At 34.6% G+C, this 20,832-nt stretch overlaps 2 protein-coding genes across 3 annotated transcripts; both read left to right on the forward strand.

Annotated features, from left to right (window-relative positions):
• The first annotated feature begins 2,384 nt into the window (after positions 1-2,384).
• On the forward strand, positions 2,385-6,389 carry LOC113038629 (solute carrier family 35 member F2-like). The gene is made up of 9 exons (XM_026196211.1): positions 2,385-2,555; positions 3,361-3,463; positions 3,557-3,729; positions 4,038-4,165; positions 4,258-4,417; positions 4,690-4,846; positions 5,324-5,376; positions 5,558-5,712; positions 5,999-6,389. Exons 1-9 carry the CDS (start codon positions 2,543-2,545, stop codon positions 6,248-6,250), a joined length of 1,194 nt encoding a protein of 397 aa, XP_026051996.1. The 5' UTR covers positions 2,385-2,542; the 3' UTR covers positions 6,251-6,389.
• Positions 6,390-7,175: 786 nt separating this feature from the next.
• LOC113038630 (ELMO domain-containing protein 1) lies at positions 7,176-17,245 on the forward strand. 2 transcript variants are annotated; one of them, XM_026196212.1, is made up of 12 exons: positions 7,176-7,321; positions 7,732-7,805; positions 9,280-9,425; positions 9,528-9,556; positions 10,041-10,138; positions 10,230-10,359; positions 10,521-10,654; positions 12,773-12,841; positions 13,206-13,229; positions 13,514-13,564; positions 13,960-14,093; positions 15,470-17,245. In XM_026196212.1, exons 2-12 carry the CDS (start codon positions 7,789-7,791, stop codon positions 15,643-15,645), a joined length of 1,008 nt encoding a protein of 335 aa, XP_026051997.1. In that variant the 5' UTR covers positions 7,176-7,321; positions 7,732-7,788; the 3' UTR covers positions 15,646-17,245. The 2 variants fall into 2 exon arrangements, with proteins under 2 accessions (XP_026051997.1, XP_026051999.1); XM_026196214.1 differs by lacking the exon at positions 13,206-13,229 and having other exon boundaries at positions 7,178-7,321.
• Positions 17,246-20,832: the final 3,587 nt, after the last annotated feature.

Here is a 20,832-nt window from a genome sequence, read left to right on the forward strand (position 1 = left end):
AAAAGTTACTAGTCACTATTGAATTATTGTCTAATAAATAAATACTAGTATATAATAAATAAGTACTAGTATCTAATGATTAAGTACTAGTATCTAATAAATAAGTACTAGTAACTTGAAAAAAGATACTATTGCCTAAAGAATAAACACTAGTCCCTAAAGAATAAGCACTAGTAGTTAATGAATAAGCAATAGTACCTAATGAACAAGTAGCAGAAAACTGGAAAAGATACTAGTATCTAAAAAATAAGTACTAGTAACTTGAAAAAAGATACTAGTAGAGCTTATAGATTAAATGTTAAAAAGGCTTTCCATATAAGGGTGCTGGGAGCGGTCAAAATGGATGTAAAGAAGCTGTCATAACTGCGTTTCCTTTCCTGCGTGTGTGTGTGTATACAAACCTATAAACTGATAATTGTTTATATTTGATACCTGGTGTAATCATGTGCCTCACAATTAAATACTTAAAAAGACTAACTGCAGAAGTATTGAGGCCATTGTTACCCAGCGTCAACTGCAGTGGCTTGGGCATGTAATAAAGATGCCCCCATGTCGGCTGCCCCGCAGAGTACTATATGGCCAGTTACATCATGGTCGATGCTCAGCTGGGGGTCCGAAGAAGCATTATAAAGATCAGATGAAGAACGCTATGAGAAAGTGTAAGATCAGACCTGAGGATCTGGAAGATGTTGCTGCTGACCGCACCATCTGGCGACAGCTATGTGGAGATGGGGTTCGACACTAGAGATGGAGAGGACAACTAGAAGACAGCAAAAGCGAGCCAGGAGAAATGCAGCCATAGCTGCCACTGTGACCACCACCACCATCACATACATATGTCCCACCTGCAATAGTGCTTGTGGGTCCAGGATAGGACTGTTCAGCCATCAAAGATCTCACCGTTAAAGGCGTGGACGTCATCATCAGATTTCGATGGACAAAACGAAGAAGAGTGTGTGTGTGAGTGTGTGTGTATACACACCTATAAACTGATACTTTACAGTGACCCCATTACTGTATTACTTTTCAAGTTAATCTAGTGTATAATTTCTGTAAAATTAAAGGCACATCACTCCAAAACTCAATGTGCATTCTCACACTTTGTCATAAAAAGCAAATTATTGTGCAAACATACCATTATTAACATATGAGACTGACTGTCATATTATATATATTGGACTAAATTGCTGGGAAATACTCTCCTGACGCCAAGTATAACCTCTTCTTACTGTACATTTTAATTGTTAGTGTCACATTTAATTAAGTTAAAATCTTAACCATAGGAACTGATTATGTTCATCAACCCCTTTGAGCAGTCCTTGTTTGTGTCCATGGTTACTAATTTCTAACTTTAGTTAAATGTCTTATGTCTTTGCTTTTATCGCCCCAAGCTTGTTGTATTTATGGTGATTATGCCTGCAAAGCTATTATTTGTTTTGCTGTGTTTATTTAACGTAATCATCAGTCTGTTGAATAAGTCTGCTAAGCTGCAATTTCTTGTTTCTCCTTACCTGTAACTGATCAATTACAATTGTGAGATGAATTTTACAATGATCCAGAATCCAGATAAGACACTGATAACGTTGGTAAGGTAATTTATTTACTTTTATAAATATTATACATTTTATATAAATACATGCAATATATATATATATATATATATATATATATATATATATATATATATATATATATATATATATATATATATATTATACATTTATTTATTTAGTTTATATGTATATGTTCCAAACTAGGTCATTTAATTCGATGCAAGAGTTAAATTACTTTGGCCATATAGTAATTTAGATGGCTCAAAATAGAACTTTCCAGACTTGTTTTTGTGCTCTTAATTACATATTAATTATTATTTGAAAATTACTACAGTAAAAAGTCATGGTGACTGTGAAAAGGAATCAACTGAAAATACGAGCAAACATATAAAGGAAATTTATGAGGGTTAGAAAATGGGATGCGATGTCAAGTAAAAAGATGCAAAATTTGGCTTTAATACTCTCCAAACATACCATAAAAATAGTAATAGTTAGGGTCACTATGAACAGGAATCAATTGAAAACATTGATAAAATATGCATATTAATAAGTGTACAATACAAATGTTCATGTACACTTTTTTTTATTTACAAACATTAATTCAATTCAATTAATAAAAATAAAAAAATCCTGAAATTTATAGTTTCAGAGTTAAATTATGTTATATGCAGACATATTTTGGATAACCGTGAACAGCATTCTATTGAAAATATCAGCAAAAGCATAAAGGAAACGCAGTTATGACAGCTTGACTTGACTGCTCCCAGCATCCATACCGTGAATGCGCGATTATACGCGCAGCAAAAAAGAAAGAGGAAAAAAGTGCGGGAGGCTTGCCTTGACCGTGTATTTTCCAGACGCGTCTGGCCTGACCGTAGCTGAAAACGGGCGGAGCTTTAAATTGTCCGAATGCATGTATGAATCCTTCGCTTTCATTGAAAGATGATACTCTGGTCGGATTTTAGCGGATAAATTCGTAAACTACGGACATGACGGATCAAGGTATTTAACAGACGCTTGGTTTTATTCTTTAACTTAGCACGTGGCATTGTGTTTTTTTTTTTTAGCCTTGCTAACAGCATGGCTAACTCTTAAGAATGTAATGAGGTTAGCTTTTTGCTACGAAGCTACAAGGATTTTAGCCGGAAACGCGAAATTAATTAAATTATTAAGTCTTTACTATCACTGAGTTCATCCTATTTTGATCTTTGCGAACAAGAAACTAACATCATCCAAAGTTCCTGACAGGTCGCCACGTGCTCCGAGAACTGCCGCACTACAACCAATAGATGTTCCGCATTCATTGGTCGCCGAAGCACTAGTTTAAATATGTAAACAAAACACTCATTTTACTCATACACGTACAGGTTATTCACTCAGTCTTGAACCTATTTTATTTTTTAAAGGTTTCCACAATTTATATCAGGCTCTAAAGTCTTTATTTATAGTATTTTAAGTCATGTGTGTGTGTGCACAGAGTATTTTATAGGTCTGTATCGAGTCAGTATTTGTTTTCTTTATATAATATTATACACTTTCATTGGTGATTATTAAAAAAAGTTCCTTTTGATTTTATAATCCTTTATAAGTGTCATTAAGCAAGGGCATTTGATTTATTTATTTTTTAATTAAAGAGGCCCACCTGAGGTCAGCATTATTGTGCATACATTCCTAAAAAGATTAAGATTATTTCCACCATTAATCACTAGATGTTATCCAACATCAAAGCCTGTCACTTTCACTAAAGTTCTTTTCATTTGCTCTGGATTTTCTCTGGATGTCTCTGTGTGAAATATGGATGGTGAAGTGGGAGAGAACTCTTTTGAACATGGAAGATTGGGAGCTCTCAGCCACTGGCGGAGATTTCTTTGTGGTCCGCGGAATCTCAAGTTTAAGGATGTGTTTACATGGTACTGTATGTTGTTAAAGATCTTTATGTTTGGAAATGTTTCATGTTTTGAGTTATTATCATATTGATGGTAACTTGAGAATTGTTCCTACAGGCAGCTCTGCAAAACTATTGCAATGGGTCAAGCCCTGTCTATGCTGATATGTGGGACGGCAGTTACATGTCAGTATTTGGTAGATGCCGGGGTGGAGACGCCAATGATGCAAAGCTTCCTCAATTACACCTTGCTGCTGCTCACCTATACTTTAGTCTTAGCCTTCAGGAGAGGTACTTTGCAGCACGCCTTCCCTGCATGGAATCACTCACTGCTTTTATCAGATGATTAAAAGGACAGAATATAATTTCCATGACCATGCTTATCATAACTCCTGGTTTTAAATGAACTTACTTATTTCAGGATGCCTGCATGGCTTATCTTGTGGATTAAAGTCTTTATTGATTCTCCTCAACATGCAAAATTAAAATGTATTACTCATAAAAACTCATAAAATTTCCTCCAGAAATGCAAGCTACAGTAATACAAAATATATGGCTTATATTTTTATACATTTTTATTTTTATTTGATATAATTTAGGTGAAAATAATATTGGTCAAATTCTAAAAACGAAGTGGTGGAAATATTTTCTGATGGCTCTCACGGATGTGGAAGCCAACTACACAGTTGTGAAGGCATACCAGTTCACTACCCTTACAAGTATACAGGTAAGAGTTTTTCATTGAAAAAACACACACACACACACACACACACACACATTAATAACATAATAATTAATATAATAACTTATGCGTTGTAGCTGCTGGACTGCTTTGTGATCTCGGTTCTGATGGTGCTCTCATGGATCTTCTTGAAAACTCGCTACAGACCATTGCATTTTATAGCAGTGGCTGTGTGTTTGCTTGGAGTCGGTGCGATGGTGGGAGCAGATCTGCTGGCAGGGAGAGACCAAGGCTCAAGTAAGTACTTTATAATAAGGGGCATAATCTAATTACACCTTGATTATGCTTAATAGATATTCTTTTGTTTTGCTTCTCATGAACCATTTGCCAAAACCCAAGGCTATTTTACTCCTGTTACAAAAGATACGGTTAAATAAACAGAAGACAACTAAAGAAGCTACATTAAGAATTTATCATAGACTGTGTTTTTGTTGCTTGAAACGTCATCAACTTGCACAAAAATCGTTGATCTCTGTGGTTTTGGGCTTTTTGTGGGTCTGTCACTGCAGGTAGTCATGTGTTGTTGGGGGATGGACTCGTGCTGGTCAGTGCTGCTCTGTACGCAGTGTCTAACGTCTGTCAGGAATACACAGTGAAAAACCTGAGCAGGGTGGAGTTTTTGGGCATGATGGGGCTCTTTGGGACACTCATCAGTGGTGTGCAGATGTAAGTTTTATGTCCACCATTATATTTTCTAAGTGAAAAGCCCCCACCATGAGATATAGACTCTCATTTTCAAAAGCAAGTCTTTATTTACACTACCATTCAAACATTTGTGGTGAGTAGGAGTTTCTTTTTGTATAAGAAATTAGTACTTTTATTCAGCAAGGATGCATTCAGTTGTTACACAGTGACAGTGAATACTTTTATAGTGTTGCGAAAGATTTCTATTTCAAGTAAAGTATTGTCTTATGATCTGAACTGAAAAAAAAACCATGGTATCTACAAAAATGTTTAGCAGCACTTTTTTTTTTAACACTGATAATAATAGGGAAATGTGACTTGAGCAGCAAATGGGCATATAAGAATGATTTCTGAAGGATCACGTGACACTAAGCTGGAGTAATGACTTCTGAAAATTCAACCTTATCATCATAGGAATTAATTACATCTTAAAATGTATATATGCTTTATATTTTAAAGGGCTATCCTTGAATCCAGAGCTATACCTGTCATCAGCTGGAACTGGACAATATGTGAGTAACTCTAGTTAAATGTTTCTTCGTCATTGACATTTGCTTATAATAAAATGATCTAGTCATCATTTACATGTAAATGCCAATAAATATATGTGGTAAGTTTTATGGAAATTTGAGTAACTCCAGTTCCCTTTTTTATTTGATAAATACTCTAAATACCTGTATGTTTATTCTGTAGGCCTGCTCTTTGTTGCGTATACTCTGTGCATGTATGGGCTGTACAGTTTCATGCCTGTAGTGGTAAATCTGACCAGTGCCACAGCTGTGAACCTCTCACTGCTGACTGCTGACCTCTTCAGTCTCTTCTGTGGCATGTTCCTTTTTCACTACAATGTGAGTGGAAATATTACATTTTCAGCAAATCAATAAAAATGCCAGGACAAAAGAAAAGATTAAATCATTTTCCACTGTCTTCTAAACAGTGCTCCTGCTAAATGATACATGGCCAGGGTTGTTGACATTTTGAGTGGTAGCACTGATTCTTGATATTTGGACACTTGCTTTATATGATAAATATTTTAATTAATTAATTTTACTTTGTTAATGTCTTGTTCACATTGATTTTTCAGTTTCTTAAAATTTAAGTTTATTTAAAAAAAATCTCCTTTTTTCCCCTCAGTTCTCCGCCCTGTATATTGTGTCTTTTGTGGTGATCACACTTGGTTTCATCTTGTTCAACATCGTACCGACCTACACAGCAGATCAGTCTTATTCCACTAATGACAGGGCATATCATCTGGCTTCGTCTGCGGATGTCCAGCAAGATGGAGACATTGTAGGAGACTGGCTGCAAAAGGAAGGACAAGAGAATGAGGACAGGATAGGATCCAGTCACAGAGCACACTGCAACGGATTCTGTTCTCAGATATAAAGCTCTCCAATGTAGAGCACAGTATTGAATTTTATAGATTTACTTTAGAAGGGTCGATATTTTTGCCAAAGGCAGTGTTTAATCAGTTTTTTTTAATGGAATTTAAATCCACATCAGTGTGCCTTGAGTCTATTGTTTATTTTTTATTTAAACCAATTTACATATGAATGTTATTTAAATCTGCTGAGACTGAAGTTCAGATACATAAAAAAAAATGCAGAAGGTTGTCATCATGCACTATAATGATCTGGACCATATTGCTTTAAGAGGTGCTAACATCTCAATTCCATTGAGATTCTGCGTCCATTATGATTACTTATATTAACATTCTTTACCTTTGTAACATTCTTTAACTAACACTTGTGTGTTTTTTTATATTTGAGTTTTTGAAATGACTTTAGATGAAATGACGGATGTATTCAGCTATTTATATGTTTGACTTGTTACATGTATTATTAGTATTGCAGCTGCTTTTATATATTTATTTTGTTTGTGTCCACATTTGAAAATGATTATCTGTGACAATTAAAGTGGTTTTGTTCTTCATAGTTTATCTATTGTAGTGGTGTCTGTCAAATATGCAAACCTGGTTTTACATTCTAACATTCATGGCTATAGAACAGATTTGAACAGACTCACATACGCTTCACCTAGACTCTCAGCCAGCCCAGTGACTGCCATCAGAAGACTTTTCAAAAATGATGAAGTTAGAAACTTTTGGATATGTCTAATAGTTATAAAATTCCAAGAATATAATTTATATAATTAAGTGTGTAGGTTTTATCTGTGGCCCCACTGGAGCAGTGGTTCTCATTTTTTTTTTCTAACACGTACATGTAAATTCCAAATTATGGAAAAGCAATTCTGTAGTATATCTATGAGTGTCTGTATGTAGAGGAGTGAGAGGTCTTCTGGGGGTTTATTTCTCCGCGCGGCGCAGCAGCGCTGCATTGCGATGCTCAGAAGCGACCGCCCTCCCTAATTCTCATGCTCATCATGGAGGAATAACAGGTACCTGCTTTACAGAGAGAGGAGGACAGGCTATTCCCATTCCCAGAGACATCTCGAAACGTATGTTCTTGTCATTTATTTATCTTTTATCAGGTACACTCATGTATTATTCGATAGCTGTTTTCACACGACCATGTGTGGTGCAGAATAGAGGAAGACCTATTGCAAGATGAAATAGTCTCGACGGTAAATGACTCCGATTGCCAGTATTATATAACCCATGCTATCTGAATGTATTATAAACGGCTCATTTGTCATGAAATAACGCACCATACATTATGTGAACGTGGATGTGTGGACCGTGGGTTGGTTGTTCAAGCAGTTGCCCACGGCAACGTCTTAATCCGCCTAACGCCACACTGACGACCTCGAGACATATCGTCGCTATTTGTATCCACGACGGTTCAGTGCAATACAACGATTGAATATAGATACACTATAGTTTTCATTTTGAATTCTGTTTTGTGCAGGTGGTCAGACCATTGGCGAATGTGAGTTATACTGTTGTAGCAAAGCAGACAATCGCGATGAAGCATTTTCTGAGGTAAGTACGTCCTTAGTGCTTAACGGGGACAGATCGCTTCTTATTGCTTAGATTAGAAGCTGAAATATCATCGTTGTCATTTCCCATTTTTAAAGATGGACATTAAATTTATCGTTAGGCGTTTTTTTTATCGTATGCTTTGTATTATGGTCCAATTATGTCATGGATGCTGAAACAAAAACAGAAACCAAATACATATTAACTATTCTTATCAGGTAGCCTATTATTATTAGGTATTATAATTAATATAATCGTCGTCAGAATAATAATATGAGTCTAAATTACATGCATTATTGCACAATAATAACGTTTGTGTTTATGTGTGTGTGTATATATATATATATATATATATATATATATATATATATATACACACACACACACACACACACACACACACACACAAATGTTTATTATTAATTAATTATAGTATTTTGTATTATTGTTAAAATAACCTAATTATGATATATTAATAAACAAACTTATTGGTGTTATTATCTTTAATTATTTATTTTATTATATAAAATAAATGCAAAAAATACTGATTATGAAAATGTAAAAAAAAAAACGATAAATATCTTTATTTATTCAGTTCCTTTAGGTGCTTTTCTATCATCCACTCCTCTTAATTATATTGTTTACAACAAATGATGTTGAAAGGCACTAAACTTAATAAGAGGTTGCTCCAAATGTACCCGTATAGATTTGTATTTCACCTGGACATTTAGAGGTAGAGACCCCTATAATGCAATATCAGAACTGGCTTTTATTAAAGTCCTTTAAAAGCACACATCACGTCTGTTCAACAGCTTTGATAAGCAATAACCTTTTTTTACAAAACACAGGTTTGACCGCAAATTTATTTCATGCCGATGGGGAGGCGAGTCTATCCTGTGAGCAGTAACTCTCAACGTAATCAGCAACCGGATTCAAACAGGTTTATTCCTAGTCCAGTGCGTTTTCTTTAGTGAATTAGCCTGCAATTAGATTAGTTTATAATATAGATGGATGGATTAATCCATGCATTGGTTGAAAACAGATGCATAGTAGATGTCAGCTAGTCCTTTGGTTTACAAATACTGCTTTGTACGCGCATAGAATAATACTTTCAAAATTATATTTAGCTTTCATCACGCAGATTTTTGTAGAACTGTGACCCATTTCATCCACGTGGCCCACTTACCTCCGTCTCAAATTTTTACAAAGTGGATTAGGCCTAGCTTTTGTAGACATCAGAGCATTATAGGAGAAAAATAATGTGCATTTCTCTTTGAACAGCTCGAGCAGTGTTCATGGGAAACACATCTGATGGTTATTCAGTTCAGGTTTAGAGGACTCAAATATAATGTGCTTTCAAAGTACCTCAGTGAGTAGGCTTTATTCTGGGACAGAATACACAGGTGTATTAGGCCTATCATCAGTATTGGACTTGTGTCGTTTTATTCAGGCCTCTTTATTTCTCTGAATCTTCTAGGGTACTGACCCAGTTACTGGTGTTCCTGTACTGTAAGTGTTTGTGGCGGGGCCTGAAGTTTGTCATTAGGAAGTTAACAGGACGATGTGAGCTTCAACGCATCTGTTACAATAACAAACCCGGTGCTCGAAGGACGCTCAAGATCGGTAAATACTATCAGTAGTTTTAGCATTACATACAGCAAATCTGTAACCTGTCTGTATGTGGGAAAATTATTATATTATTTTATGTTTCTTTTCATTTCACAGAATCCTCACTCAAATGCTCTAAACATGAGGTAAGTCATGAGGTTTATGAAGTAAAATTTAATTTAAATTTTTTTAAATGCATTTATTGTATCACATGTATTTATATATTTGATAATAAAATTAAATTGTATGTATTTTTTAATTTTATTTAAATTTAGTAGTATTATTTAACTACTATTATCTATTGATATTTTGCTTATAATAGTTATTATTTTATAATATATTTTCAGTTTTCATTTGATGTCATTTTTGCATATTTTACATATTTTTATTTAGCTTAGCTTTAACTTTATTTAATTTGTTTTACTCCTATGAGTCTCAATTTAGTTTTACTCATTTTAGTACTTAAGTGTATTTCAGTTGCTTGGAAAGGCAACATTTTCTATTTAAATTTTAAGCTGATTTAAGGTCCATCTCAAACTACAAGAAGGCTAAATATTTTACATACTTTATTATGCTGTTATTTTTATATGAGCTAATAATAGATTATAATTAATTACTATACGTCCATAGCTTTTGCAGTCTGCCATCAACGCTCATCCAGATTCTGTGGAGAAGACTATCGATGATATAATGTCACTGAAAAAGATCAACCTTGACACTAACCCACAGTAAGGATCCCATCATTCCCTGATACAGTATATGTATTTACAGATAACTTACTTTTTGAGCACACATGCTGTGTTTCTTTTCTTCTTCCAGGCTTGGCATCTCTCTCCAGGCTTGCCTGCTCCAGATCGTGGGTTACCGAAACCTAGTAGTGGAGGTGGAGAAGCTACGTAGAGAGCCATATGACTGTGAAAACCAAGCACATGAGGAGATGCTCATGAAGGTATTAACAGTAAATTACTATTAGTGGTTACCAGCCTTTTGATTACTGTTCCTAATAAATATATATAGGTGGCTACCATTCACAATGTAGCACAGCCTCTCGGCCATAACAGAATTGTCTCTAATAGTGCTGTCTTTCTCAAATATCTTTTCACTCACCAGCTGTGGAAGGAACTCCGTCCTGATTCTCCTCTCTCTGGACGCATCTCAAAGCAATGGTGTGAGATTGGTTTCCAAGGAAACGACCCCAAGACTGATTTCAGGGGCATGGGTCTCCTGGGATTGCACAACCTACTGTGAGTAGAGAATCTGCTGAACTGAAATCAGGACAAAAACAGTAGATCTTTATAGTCATTTAAATATATGTACTTGAGTGGAATTTTGTTATATACATCATACCAGATCTTATCTAGTTTCTACACAGGCCTTCTGGAAACATCCTAACCATCATGGAGACTCATAAAAGACCAATCTGAAATGCTCTACTACATACTGTTGGCTTGTGCTATCATAATAGCAATAGATTTTGACATTAGCAAAGCCAATGGCACAATGTCATTATTGGTTAAACATTATATAGCCTACATAGATGAATTACACTGTGTAGAATAATTCTTAAATTACACTGACTTGGTTGTTATCAGTAAGCAAAAGGTTTTGGCACTAGCTTATTGCTAAGCTATAAAAACACCGTACCAAAGACAAATACCAAAGACTATGCAATACCCAAGACGTGTCACTCATTTATTTTTGAATGGGGGAAAATGCAACGCTCAATATGGCCGCTCTCTATTGAACGAAGCCACCCTACAGAGTAATTTGTTGATCGGTTAAGTCAGCGTGTCACTGCAGCTGCCGTCAGAAGTCCCGGTTGCTATAGAGACAGTCAGCATTCTGAGAAGTGCGCTCAGGACTGTGCATGTGCACTGGCTGGTCTAGCCTGAAAAATACCTTTTTTTTTAATTTATAATTTATGAGACTGTTGTTGCCAGATTTCATTGCTGAATCCAAATATGAAATTTAATCTTAAAGGGAAACACCACCCCAATATGAAAATGTTGTCATTAATCACCTACCCCATGTCGTTCCAAACCTGTAAAAGCTCTATTCATCTTCGGAACACAATTTAAGATATTTTGGATGAAAACTGGGAGGCTTGTGACTGTCCCATAGACTCTCAAGTAAGTTACACTGTCAAAGTCCAGAAAAGTATGAAAGACATCATCAGAATAGTCCATCTGCCATCAGTGGTTAAGCGACGAAAAATAACGATGAAAATAACGAAATTATTCAAGAATTCCTTTGTCAACAGTCTCCTCTGTGTCTCTCCACATCACTCAAACAGCCTACAAGCATCCTTGTGGTGCAGCTGACACAGAAGAGCATAAGCAGCATACGGTGATATGGCGTAACACAGAGGAGACTGTTGACAGAAATTATTGAATAAAGTAATTACTTTTACATTAATGGCAGATGGACAATTCTGGCGATGCTTTTCATACTTTTTTGGACCTTGACAGTGTAACTTACATGGCAGTCAATGGGACATTCATAAACATCCAAAATATCTTAAATTGTGTTCTGAAGATGAACAACCCAACGAACCCACTTTTACGGGCTTGAAACGTCATGGGGTAAGAGATTAATGACAACATTTTTGATTTTGGGGTGGAGTATCCCTTTAAGCTTGGCGAACGGTTTTGGAGAATTTGATGTTTCCCCATTCAAAGAGATAGGAGCTGCACTTGCATGCCCAAGAGGTGTTTCAAAGATGGCCGGCGAGTGACATTTCTTGCCTTAAAAGGACTTTGACCATACCATAGACTTGACATTAGCATTTTGCTAAGCTGAAAACACCATACTCTATAAAAGCATAACATACAGTACATTGATTAAAATAAGTTTTTGAATTAATTCGCGTTTATTATTTAGCAATATACTTTACATTAGCATATTGCTAATACTCCATACTCTATTAAGCAATAAAAGCAACTTTGGGTAAGATAAGTTTTTTAATTACACTGAACTAGTTTTTGTCAGTTACCAAAGATTTTGACGTTAGTATTTTGCTAAGCTAACAACACCATATTTTATTAAACATTAAATACCTGTACATAACATGCATTTGAAAAAATACGTTTTTACATATAAATACGTTATCAGTAGATACACCATACTTAAAAAGTCTACATAACATACATAAGGTAAAATATTTTATTAATTCAAAGTATTTTTTGTCACTACTTTTTATTAATGAGTGAAATAAATGCATTTTTTTAATAATTTAGTTTGCCTTAGATTTTTCTTTAAGTTTGTTGTAGTGCCTTAGCATTTGCTCAGTTAGCAAGATGCTGTCTACATAGGCAGCTCACTAGGTTTTTGAAAATGGGTAATTTTGCCTCTTTTATTTGCAGGTATTTTGCAGAGCATGACAAAGCCACCGCTCTCCAAGTTCTTCATGACTCCCTGCAGCCCAAGCACAGGTCAGATCCTTCAGATAGTCCTCTCGAGTGGTTCCTACTGTGTATATACTCAGTTATTTATATAAAAAAATATCTGATGGGCTTTAAGGCACATTTAAGCCTTAAACCCACATTAGCAAACACACAGCACCAGGATCTTGCCACAGGATGTCAGTTAGGGTGTAGTTCCCCAGAAAGCTCTTATCAGTGCATTGCTTTATGCTGTGTGTGCATACCATGTTTATTTTAACAGGTGATTTTTTTCATGCCGTGCAGTCGATCACACCTTCAGCATGCTCTGTCACCATCATGCACATCATGCACCCACACATTCTTTTTTTTTCTGTCCCTGCTTCTTTTTTATTCCCATCACTGTCATGTCCAGGAACGTTTCCAAAGTGGAAGCCAGGTATTCAATCTTTTCTCTCTCACTAAGAAATTCATTTGATCATTTAGCTTCAGTCTAACGGCTGTATTATGTTGTTGTTGTTTAATCTCAAAATGTCCAACCTCACCTCACTCTAAACACAAGGCATTATGCTCCATTATAACGTTGGTTAGTAACCGTGAAGTCTTTCTCTTTTCTCCAGTGAATCTCACGTGTTGTCATTTTCATCGTTTATAGTTGACTGTTTAAGAACTATTAGCTCAGGACTGGGTGGATACACGCTAACATTTTGGGTTTTCACACAGCAAGATGAGCAAAGCTGAGTGGGACAAGAAGAAATTTGACAAAGCGATTGGGTGAGTCCAGAATATTGCAAGCTATTGCATAAACTCTTTTCATTTGTGTCAGTAAGCAACCAAAAAAAAAACATTTCTTAAATCTGTGAATGTTAAAAATAATTGTGCTGTGTGTGCAGTAGTTATTAGTAGTCGAGCGCCTGAACCCTGATGCTTTGTGTGAGGATTTGAATCGGGCACTTCTGCTTGTCATGAGCTTTCAGGAAGCATTAGCTCTGATGTGTAGCACGAAGCCTGTTCAATCACTGCGCTGCTGACATGTGCGCACACAGACACAGATGGAATCACATGGACAAACACTGGCGGTGTCTTAACTTTTCATAATGCTTATTTACACTAAACAAGGATTTCTTTTAAATTGTGTTTTGTGCTGACCCAAATCTTTTGTGGCGCAGATACTCCTTTGCCATAGTTGGCATAAACATCACTGACCTGGCATATTCCCTGCTGGTGAGCGGGGCTCTGAAGACTCATCTGTACAATGTGGCACCAGAGATGCCAAGTCTAGTGCACTTCCAACAGACCTTCTGTGAGTGGGAGAATGTTGCCATTGTTGTCTTTGTGAAAACAACTCTTCTAGGCAATTTATTAAATAATAGTACACATTATATAATTATATATTCATGTAAATTATGTAAGGACAATTATTAATAAAGCTACAGTAAAAGATTATAATAATAATGATAATAATGGTTATAATTATATATTTGTGGACAAATTATACAATTTATGTTATTTAAATTATTAGTTTTAGATTATACAATTGTTGTAAAAAAAACAATATAAATATTAAATATTTCTAGTTATCAGGTTATATATATACATACATAAAATATATTTTTATATATTAATATCTTTATGTAATTCACATAAAATGAATTTCTCTAAAAGGGGACAGATAACAATAATAAAAATTGTTTTTGTTATTGTCATATTTGTTTTATGAAATGTGTATTTTTTGTGAAAATTATATAGATTTAAAATTAATACATAAAAATAATATATATTTTTTTTAGATACTCCTAGTACTAATACAACTATTTCTACTACTACTACTACTACTACTACTTATTATTATTATTATTATTATTACACATTTGTGGACACATTATACAGTTTATACAAGTCAAATGATTGCTTTTAAATTAAACAATTATTGTAAAAAAATCATATTAAAAATAAATATATAAACATATTATATAGAATTTTTTCTATCTATCTGTATTTGTATGCATACATTTTGTAATTAATAACTTTATATAATTTGCATAAAATGAATTTCACTGAAAGAATATAATAATAATTATTATTATTAAATACTAATGTATATATATATATATATATATATATATATATATATATATATATATATATATATATGTATATATATGTATATATATGTATATGTATATATATGTATATATATGTATATATATATATAGATATATATCTATAGATATCTATCTATCTATCTATATATATATATATATATATAGATATATATATATATAGATATATATATAGATATAGATATATATATATATATATTATTGTTGTCAAATATAATTTTTATGTAAATTATATAACTAAAATCCTTTCAAATAAATTCATAAAAATATATTGTATCTCTCTATATATTTATTAATAATGTTATTTATGTAATTTAAATCAAATTAAATTCCATAAAAGATTATAGATACTACTACTACAAGTTATTATTATATGTATTCAAATATTGATTTTAAATTATACAAAGATTGTGAATTATATAAAATTATAAATTATTATTTACAATTAAAACATATATATATATATATATATATATATATATATATATATATATACACAGTTTATTATTGTTTATTTATTGTTTTGTATGTATTAATTATTATTTACTTTTCTTAGGTTATCTGATGCAGGAGTTCCACAGGTTCTGGATGGAGGAAGATCCATGTGACATCATGGAGTTCAATCGTGTGCGCACCAAGTTCCACAAGCACGTCCTGAAGCAGCTGAAGAACCCTGACATGGCACTGTGTCCTCACTTCACCGCCACTGACCTTCACCTGGTCAACCTGTAGCTTCTCATTCATCTCAACTCTCATGACCTTTCACCTTCTCATCCTTAAAACCCACGTCTCATTACTGCCAACTGCTAAGCCGGTCTCACTCTCACACATTCTCACACCAATGTCTCCTTCAGCCCATCCGACCAGACGTTACTGAAGATCACCAGCACTGCTGAAGACCATGTTGATTGTATGTGTGCATGGCAACAGTGCACCACTGATTGTGATATTTACAGCTATCTGAATGTGGATGGGAGAAAGATCTCTCCCGATAGGACAAAGCTCCCTATCCACCAGTAGGTCGAGCTGTTGGTGCTTATTGGGTAAAAGACACTGAGCTTCAGGCGTGCAAGAGTTTCTACCCACATCCACCACAGTTGGCTGCGCTGATACCAGGCACACTTAGAAACAGGTGGCCATTGTTTGTATACGCTATCATACACTTTCAGAGCTGCTATATTAAAGATAACCTTTGTTTAATTATTGTAAATCATTTCAAGGAATATTCAACACTCAGTACAAGTTAAGCTCAATCAACAGCACTTTTGGTATAATTTAAATTGCAACAAAAATATTCTTTAAAAAAAAAAAATCTGGCTTACAGTGACATTTACAATGGAAGTAAATGAGGCCAACTTTTAAATATTCAAATAAGTCAATACTGTAACCATACGAAGATGCACATGTATAATTGTAGTGTGTAAAAATACTAATCTCTTCTGTGTTTTTATAGCATTATTGGCCCAGAACAATCCTTAAAATGGAACTGATTTCAGCTTGCTGTAATTCCAGATGATTATTCATTCATAATTTCATAACCATTATTGTCACTCTCATATTCTGAATCTCATTCTTCTATCACATACGTACAGTGCATACTGTAGACTTCACGTTGCACAGAGGCAGAGCTTAAATCAAATATTCACTTGCCAAATCTGGTAGGATAATGTGTGTTTTGTGAATGTTACCATGCAGAGCACATGATTGTTTTACTAATGTATTAGTGTTGATGTAAACAAAACAAACAAAAAAGACGGAATGTTCCATTTTTCTGTTCTAGCACCAAAGCAATAAGTGACGTTTAGAACAGTTAGTAGAACAGTCTTGTTTTCTTTTGCACAAGTGGTGCCTCTGTTGTATTATTAAGCATAATTAATGTATAACTGAAGTTTTGCCCTCAGTGTGAGTATTTCAGGCTTTCTTTGGTCTCTTCTGCATTTTAACTTTTACAGCTGTGTCACGTCACAAATGCATGTTGCTCTTTTGTTTAAGTTTGTCCATTAACCCTTTAACATGATGGACGGTCACAGGGTTTGCATGATGATTTCGGTTTTGCCTGCAAAAGAATTGTGTTATCAGAATGTCACTTAATTTTAATGTCGTTAATCGGTGCAATGAATGTCTATGCTATTGGCAGTGTTAAGCAGCTTCTTTTTAATAGCTATTGGTTGAACTGTGTTTCCACATGATTTTTAAATGTATTAAAAGTGTCATATATTTCTCATTGCAGCACTTTTACAGATGAGACAGAAGCACTTGCTGTACATAAAGCCTTAGAGGTGGAATACATGAAAACATTATTAAAGCTCATCATTATGCATGGCTGAATGTTTATGTATTTGTAGGGGTTTTTTTGTATTCTCTTTCACATGCATAAATAATCTTTCCTACAAAAATTATATAGGATGCTTTGATTTATCAGGAAATTAAATCATTGTTCTGGGGTGCTTTATAAATCATCAAACCTCCGAGTAAAAGGCTGCATAAAATGAAAAGCATTTAGGCTTGCCATAATTTTAAAATGTATTGAATTCTTAGGATTCTAGGTAAACAGGCTTTAAACAGAAAGTTTGTACAAATGATGGAAATGTTCAGCATGTTAAATCTCCTGGTTTCATTCTAAATAACTAAAATTTATAGAAAGCCTTTTACATTTGCCAAAAGGATAATGTGGGACACTTTTTGCAATTTTGACTTGTCATTTCCAAATGGAACCAAAACAATAAACCCCCTCCCAAGATATTCCCTTATTAAATCAGAAGAAATTTATCCAAAATTTAACTTAAAGGGGAATATGGACTCATCGTGGTCCAGGAACCCATTGTCCTCTAGTCTCCAATCTGGATCTTAAAACTAACAATATTTGTGCATTATAAGCCTAAACATTTTACAAAAATACATGTATGGCATTTAACTTTCTTAATGCACATTTTATCATTTGAATAACATATAAATGACAAAACAAGCTGTCCCACTTTTGAAACATCCTTGGGAGGACACAGTTGTTTCAAATAGAAAATCTTCTTAACACGTTTCGATATTATTGCAAAATTTGATGTTCATAATTTTATTTATTGATAATAAATCTATCCTTAACCTTAGGTTTCCTTGTCACTGAACTTTGAGTGAACTTCACAACTCAAGCTACTTCCTGTTTCATTAATTTCATAGCCACATTTCTGACATAATTTCCAGAAAAAAATTGTGATTTCAACAACTTGACACCCCTTGCTTGAATTCAACGACATTCATGTTCACTTTCATGTTGTAAAAGAAGAGAAAAACGCACTGAAGCTTAGGTGTCCCACATTAGTCAATGTCCCATTTAACACCAATCCATTAATAAATAGTTAAATAAAGCAATGATAAAACATAAACTGAAATAAAAAAATAAAGTTATACAGAAATATTTATAATAATAATAATAATAATAATGACTAAATCACATCATAAAATTACTATATTGAAAACTAAAATCATAAAGTTAAATTCTAATTGTAATCCTAAATAAAACCACCACAAACAAAAATACGTGTTATTCAGCGTTTGATCGCATGGGGGCAATGACGTTCAAGCTATTGCGAGCATATTCTCTGTCAGGGTTCTCGTTCATCCTCAAATGCATTTATGCTAACGGTTATGATTTGAGAAAGCAGATGCGGGTACAGAATGAATGATGTTGTGCTTTGAAGAAGGAAATCTGAATAATAAGTACCCATATACCTAATGTGTAACATTAATTATTTATAAAATTATTATTTAACATCATAAGACATCCCCGCGAAAGTGAAACGCCATTTATAAAAGATGTCAACCCAGCTGAAAAACACCTTCAGTCAGCCTAGGCTGATCTGCTAGACCGGCCACAACTGATCTGTCGACAGTTTCAGAAGGGTTTTGTGCACTTTCAGCTGGTCAGACTGGGAGACCAGCTTAGCTTGGACCAGTTTCTAGGCCAGCATACCTGGTTTAAGATTTTTTTCACCAGAAGACACAATATTTAGTTGCACTGCCACGTGTTTATGTAAACTTACAAAGCAAAAGTACCTCATATCTGAGACTTCAATGCTTGTGTGGTGACAAAAGTGCACACAAGGTATTCAGTCTTCTCAAAAGCAGAGGTCATGGTTTAGACAGGACTGTTATCTGCCCACTCATAACAGTCAAGGCCTAACACGACATGACAGCCAATCTGACATCAGACACACTCTGTCACATGCAAGTTCCTGTTTCCCCAACACGCGCCTTATTGTGGAGCGGCCAGTGACAGCGTTTAGCATAATGTCCAAACATTTCATGACAGGGATGTCGAGAGGCATTAAGAACCCTTTTAGCATGATAACAAATAATAAGAGCTCAAAGCGAAACGGGGCATTACCAGCATCAACCAATAGCTTACATAAATCACAGAACACATCAGTTCATAGACTTATACAAGTATTTTGCATTAGTATTAGGCCTACTTTATTATGATTGTTTTAAAAAGGCTTCAAGTATACTGTTTCTTTCACCTGTGTCCTGCAATAGGGTGTCTGGAATGACGTAATAACATGCTACTTCTAGATGCATTGTACTATACACTGCAGCATATTGCCTACTTTATGTGAAGTATTCAGTAACTATGTTAGAATTTAGTTTCATACTTTCTTATCAATGACTGGTTTGGTAGAAAATTCTACTTATTGCATACAATGCAGGCTATACTGCATACTATTTGTTAAAGATAATAACTGAAGCAGTATCCCTTATATTTGACAATACTGGATTATATAAATGCAAAATAATTTCTTATTTCCGAAATGATTCTCATTTACTTAATACCTCAGAAATAATACAGTCATGTCAGTATGTCTTTTTAAACACAGCATGTGTTTGAAATTAAATAGGCTACTATTTATTTGCAGAATGCAGTTACTGCATTAGGATTACATTTTGATTCAACAATCCTCTGTTTTCATTGGCTATGTTTGTAATGCAATGCTACTTCACTGTTTAATGCATACACTATATAGGCCTACTGCATACTATACAGATGCTGGTCAGATAATTAGAATATCATCAAAAAGTTGATTTATTTCACTAATTCCATTCAAAAAGTGAAACTTGTATATTATATTCATTCATTACACACAGACTGATATATTTCAAATGTTTATTTCTTTTAATTTTGAAGATTATAACTGACAACCAAGGAAAATCCAAAATTCAGGATCAATATTGAAGACACCTGGTGCCACACTCTAATCAGCTAATTAACTCAAAACACCTGCAAAGGCCTTTAAATGGTCTCTCAGTCTAGATCTGTAGGCCACACAAATCGTGGGGAAGACTGCTGACTTGACAGTTGTCCAAAAGATGACCATTGATACCTTGCACAAAAAGGGCAGGACACAAAAGGTCATTGCTAAAGAGGCTGGCTGTTCATAGATCTCTGTGTCCAAGCAGATTAATGTTAACATTAATAAAAAAAATGTACAAGCAATAGGGATAACTGCACCCTGGAGAGAATTGTGAAACAAAACCCATTCAAAAATGTGGGGGAGATTCACAAAGAGTGGACTGCAGCTGGAGTCAGTGCTTCATGAACCTACGCACAGACGTATGCAAGACATGGGTTTCAGCGGTCACATTCCTTGTCAAGCTCTCTGGAACACAACAGACAGCATCAGAAGCATCTCGCCTGGGCTAAAGACAAAAAGGACTGGACTGCTGCTGAGTGGTCCAAAGTTACAGTATGTTCTCTGATGAAAGCAAATTTTGCATTTCCTTTGGAAATCAGGGTCCCAGAGTCTGGAGGAAGAGAGGAGAGGCACACAATCCACGTTGCTTGAGGTCCAGTGTAAAGTTTCCACAGTCTGGGAAACTTTGGTTTGGGGTGCCATGTTATCTGCTGGTGTTGGTCCACTGTGTTTTCTGAGG

This window comes from Carassius auratus, chromosome 21 (assembly GCF_003368295.1).
Source record: "Carassius auratus strain Wakin chromosome 21, ASM336829v1, whole genome shotgun sequence".
NCBI lineage: Eukaryota > Metazoa > Chordata > Actinopteri > Cypriniformes > Cyprinidae > Carassius > Carassius auratus.

Coding starts and splice junctions, on each gene's coding strand:
- LOC113038629 (XM_026196211.1), top strand. Junction 4,847..5,323: donor CTCATCAGTGGTGTGCAGAT/GTAAGTTTTATG, acceptor TATATTTTAAAG/GGCTATCCTTGAATCCAGAG. Junction 5,377..5,557: donor CAGCTGGAACTGGACAATAT/GTGAGTAACTCT, acceptor TTTATTCTGTAG/GCCTGCTCTTTGTTGCGTAT.
- LOC113038630 (XM_026196212.1), top strand. Junction 9,557..10,040: donor TCAAATGCTCTAAACATGAG/GTAAGTCATGAG, acceptor ATACGTCCATAG/CTTTTGCAGTCTGCCATCAA. Junction 13,230..13,513: donor GTTTCCAAAGTGGAAGCCAG/GTATTCAATCTT, acceptor GTTTTCACACAG/CAAGATGAGCAAAGCTGAGT.